Below are 5,288 nucleotides of genomic sequence, written 5' to 3'. Positions count from 1 at the left end.
TATTCTTCCTTACTAAGTAATTATTAACCAGGATACAGTAGTAATGTATTCGTTTATTGTTTGGTGTATTGGCATCAATTTTTGTGAAAGTGCAAAACAAAATCTACTGGCAAATTATTTATTATTATAAACATACGCTTCTTAATTAATATGAAATTACAAGTCCAACAATAACGATTATATTATTTAAATTCATTATTAAAATAAAAGACGTGAAAATTGTTTAGCACTTATAATTATTTGTTGAATTTTTTGAAAAATTGACAACAAAGTTTGAATATTATTCAAAGAAATAAAAATATTCAATATTTATACATTTAATAACATAAAAAAAATTTCTTTTAATAATATTATCTTTGAATAAAAAATGTTTACACATACATATTTTATTATAATTTCAATTTATAATTTAATATTCTACTGATTCAAAAGTGTGCTCCTATTATTTATATTTTTTCCTAAATTTTTAAAGTATTTTCTAAACAATGAAGTTAAATGTTACCTCTATAAGGATATATCTCTTTATAAGGTATACCTAAATATATATATAAACCGAAAATATTTCAATTTAAATGATATCACTGGCACAAGCTTTTATGAGGAATTTGCCATTCCATTAATTGATTATTTTCACATTGACTTCCAATCGGATTAACAAAATTATACTTCATAATTTATTACTACCTTCTAATTCTAATATTTATTATTTTTTCTGAAACCTTAAATATTATTTAACAATAAATTATTTCTCACCAATGACTTTGACATCATATTGAAAATGGAATATCACTTTTCCCGATTTCTACAGCTCTGAAGACCTTACGACGCAAATTGAATATGAGACATTTTACAAGCGGGGATTCTTTATATACCACTAGCAATCACTTTCAATTCTTAATTCATGATACCGATTAATTATATGTTACATGTAATGTTGTTTATTATAACTATTATTTTAAATATATGTATACCTTAAGTGCACTTAAGTATATACGCATACATATATATATATATGTATATTTGCGTATACGCTGTTTGCTTATACATATTTATATATAAAAATATCAATAAATAATAATAAATAACTATTATAAAGTTCTTATACATTGTTATTATCCTGAAATTTGCAAAAAGGCAATTTAAACAGAATTTCTTTCTTTCGATACTATTTTTACTTGTGTAATAAGAGTATTTATTTGCTATAAAGAAAGAAGCATTACTTGTTTAACAGGAAATTCACATGTTTTTTTTAACATTACTATAAATGAAAACGAAATACACGTTTTTCAAGGAAGTACTTTATTAGCGTTGATATATATTATTATTATTTAAACTAGTTATATGATAAATAAGCTTAAAGATAATTTAAACATAAATCTTTATAGCAACTCATTTTCATAAAATTTTATTATACAAATGAAGCAGCTTTAGCTTCGGCTTCTTTAATTTGTAACTCAGTAATTGTTGGAACTATACCACATTCAATTTCTTCTTTCCTTATAAATGCAAGTTTTTCTGCTTTCTCTTTGAAAAAATCCTTCTGTTGACCTTGTAATTCTGCTTTATACGTATCAAGTTTCTGTTGAATTATTTGATCACATCGTTTTTCATGAAGTTTTTTGGTTGAATATTTAACCGTTAACCTTATATCTTGTCTAAAATAAACAATAGATTTTTTTAATTAAAATATTTATTTTGTAATGAATTAAATTAACTTCACAAAATTGTTTTTAAAAATTTAAATACGTACTCAAGAGGTGGATGATAGGTAAGATTAAGTTTTTCAAGTAAAAATTCAAAACGAGAATAATCAATGAGTCTCAATTTTTTTAACCACTTTCTTCTCTTTTCAATCAATTCTTTCAAAAAAACTTTTGATTGTATATCTTTTTTACATATATTATAATGCTCTTGTAATCGATGAATTTCAACAGTTGCTGCAGCAACTATAAAAAATTAATCAAATTAATATAAATGAAATATTACAAATTTTAGAATGAAGAAATTTGTAACAACATTTTTGCTTAAAAGACAATAATAGGATTTATGATTGTGGACAGAACGTTAGTACTTTAAGTATTAAGAATTCTTGTAATTACAATATTAGAGCGCATGCTCTGATTATTTTATGAAAAGGGAAGTTAATTTTATCAATATTATATCAATATCAATAAATATTGATTGAAGAAATTCAATTAATCAGTATTTAAATTTCAAGTGTGAACATAATTTGATATATAATTTGAACGATCTTTGATACGAATAAAAATAAATTAAAAAAGAAAAACAAATGATTATCTTTTAATAATATTTTTCTTTTCAAACATAAATTTCTATTTAAGTCATAAAGTCGTACGTTCATTTTTAATTAATACTCATAACGGTATTTAAAAACATATAATATAATATATTCATTTAAACGAATCAAACTTAATGATCAATCATTATATTTATATTCCAATATGCCAATACTCAATATAAAATAATTAAAGTAATTCATAACTTGTCTATAATAATACAACAAAAACTTTTAAAATCAAAAAGAATGTTATCAATTTATAATTGAGAAATCATAGAATTTTTAAATTAAAATATTTACATACTTCTAGATTCCATGGAGCCTCTATCCAGCTTATGACGTTGTACTAATTCAAGAGCTTTGATTCTTCTAACATGAACTAATTCTTTTTTACGATTATATTTGACACTACATAATTTGTTTAAAATCTCATTACAGCTGTAAAAAATTTAATATCGTTAATAAAATTTCTATTATTTTTAAACATAAAGGTTAAAATATATAATAACTTATTAAAAAATCTAATAAAAAAATATAATAAATATAAAATATATAATAATAAATAAATTACACGTATTGAATTATAAATTTCTATACAATTAAAAATATGTTTGAATTTAATGAATTATATACTTTCGTAAATATATTACAATTAATGATTTTTCTAAAGTAGACAATCATTACACATTAAACTATTATTGTCTTTGTTAAACTTTAAGAGTAATATAATATATTATATCGCAAAACTCTCGCAATCCATTGCATTTAAAGTTAATTTAAAAAATGTAAGAAATATTAGTTTACTTCTGCAATTCCTTTGATTTATCAAAGTGTTGAATATAATCTGTTTCAGCAATTTTATAATCTATCCCACCATCGCCGCTCTTCTGTGGCTCAACACTACATATTTTTATTGGCATTACCCATTTCTCTGGTAATGTCGGATATTTGGTACAATATGTATTTTGTATTAAATTTTTGCTGATAATGGATAGATTCTTAAATTGTCTGCGTATTATATTCATTTTCTTTTAAGCTTAAAATATTATTAAAGAATAAAACTGAAATAAAAATTAGTTCAAGACACTAATAGATTTCTTTTACATTTATTCTTCATTTCACTCAATACAATAATCTTAAAATTATGTATTATAAAAAATGTTTTGCTTTCTTATTTATAATTCTCTGAGGTTAAAACTCTATAAAAACTGAAAACTCTGTATTACGTGTTGGATTGATCATTATAAACTATAAGCCGCCATACAATATTTTAAAGGCACATTCTGATTTACATTGACCAATAACTTCTTCAGCGACACTTTTCATGCGTGCACTCTCTCTCTTTTCACATGGCTTGTCTTCATTGTATCTTCTTAAGCGATTCGCCATACGCCATCTACCGGCGCCACTATCAATTAAAATACGTTAATTATTTGAATTTTAATGTATTCTACTTGGACAGAATTTAATTATGCTTCCTCTGACTTACTATCTATTATCTTTACAAATATTATCAAATTACTAATATAAATTAAAAATAATGAGTATACTAAACTTTAGATGAATTAAAAAATTTGTATGAAAAACAAATAAACATTTGTATAATAATAAGTCAGTATACTCAATAATTTTAAATTTCATTCTTCCAATATTTTAGTAATATTCCTGTAGTATTATTATAGTACCATCGAAAGTGTAATACAAAACAAAATTATAAGAAAATTATAGGATATGAATTTGTAATATTTTACCATAAAAGTAATTTTTGTAATAAGTATGTTGAAGTACGTGAAATAAATAAATTGCGTAAAATTTTAGCAAAATATATTACTTATCGATTTATTTTATTATTCGACTTTCATTAATAAAAGCAGTTTTCAATATAATTAACGCGTAATAAAAGAAAATTGATAATGTTACATACAGTAATGAAAAATTTGAAAAAATTGTAAAAAAAAAAATATATTAAAGAATAAAATTTAATTCTATCGTCTTATTGTTTCTTTTTAATCACTTTTTAATGTCCAAATCTAAATGGCTTCAAATTAATAGAACTTTATTTAGAGGGAAAGATTTAATATAACATATGTGGTGTACAAGTTTGATGGTAAAAATATAACACAAGATTAACTATAATTTTTAAAATTTCAGTTCCAAACATGCCGTTCAAATGTGAACGATTTCTATTTTATAGACAAATCGTGAATTATTAATGTGAAAACTCACTTTATTTAGTTGTAATGAATACACATGCCGAAATGCCAAGAATGCATATAAAAAATTTAATTTACGAAGCTAAATTAGCGTATTATAAAACGTTATTGGGATTCGAAAGGATATACGAACTCACATACCTGTAGTATCTTTATCTGAAATTATTAAATTATTGAATTGAAGTTCTTTGTGTTAGAAATACACACTTGGTCATGCCTGTACCATGTTCGTTACTCAATTTGAATTTGATTAATTGACTCAAACCTTCTGTAAAAGAAAAATCAGCAGTACAATGTAAAGATCCAAAATTTTCATGATATGCAATTATTTTCCTTTACGCATTATATTGTTCATCAAACTATCATTCCGTGAACGAAGTGAATCTACACTATGTAATATGAGCGTAACTTAGTGTTTATATATGTATATATCTATTAGTTTCTTATATTGATCATCCAATAAAATAATTGTATAAATAATGTTATAATATAATACTACTGTATAATACTACTATAAATAATATAAGAAAAATTAATAATTGATGAATATGTGCAAAATGAATACACCTCCATCCTCACGAATCATTTCTCACTCTCTCCACTCTCTCCACTGTTTCCACTGTTTCCACTGTTTTCGCTCTCTCTCTCTCTCTCTCTCTCACACACACACACACACATATGCTCGTACTCTAATGTAAAAAAAAACGCTGTACAATAATGAGAGAGAAACGTGAAACGTGAAACGTAAAACGTAAAAACGTTAGTCTCTTTTCTAT

General features: G+C 23.5%; 2 protein-coding genes across 2 annotated transcripts in view; both read right to left on the bottom strand.

Annotated features, from left to right (window-relative positions):
- Positions 1-870, bottom strand: part of LOC105364149 (uncharacterized) — a 3,074-nt gene extending 2,204 nt beyond the window's left edge. Inside the window, exon 1 of the mRNA XM_011502012.1 lies at positions 754-870. Within this exon, the coding sequence (XP_011500314.1) occupies positions 754-771 (18 nt within the window). The 5' untranslated portion in view covers positions 772-870. The remainder of the gene's footprint in view (positions 1-753) is intronic.
- A 500-nt stretch (positions 871-1,370) lies between these two features.
- bonsai (28S ribosomal protein S15, mitochondrial) lies at positions 1,371-3,374 on the bottom strand. Its single transcript, XM_011502125.1, has 4 exons — positions 3,104-3,374; positions 2,604-2,737; positions 1,751-1,946; positions 1,371-1,655 (listed from the first exon to the last, which is right to left on the bottom strand). Exons 1-4 carry the CDS (start codon positions 3,322-3,324, stop codon positions 1,409-1,411), a joined length of 798 nt encoding a protein of 265 aa, XP_011500427.1. The 5' UTR covers positions 3,325-3,374; the 3' UTR covers positions 1,371-1,408.
- Positions 3,375-5,288: the final 1,914 nt, after the last annotated feature.

Source organism: Ceratosolen solmsi, unplaced genomic scaffold, assembly GCF_000503995.2.
Source record: "Ceratosolen solmsi marchali unplaced genomic scaffold, CerSol_1.0 scaffold43, whole genome shotgun sequence".
Classification (NCBI taxonomy): domain Eukaryota; kingdom Metazoa; phylum Arthropoda; class Insecta; order Hymenoptera; family Agaonidae; genus Ceratosolen; species Ceratosolen solmsi.
The sequence above is the reverse complement of the archived record's forward strand: the minus strand, read 5'-3'. Positions and strand labels throughout refer to the sequence as shown.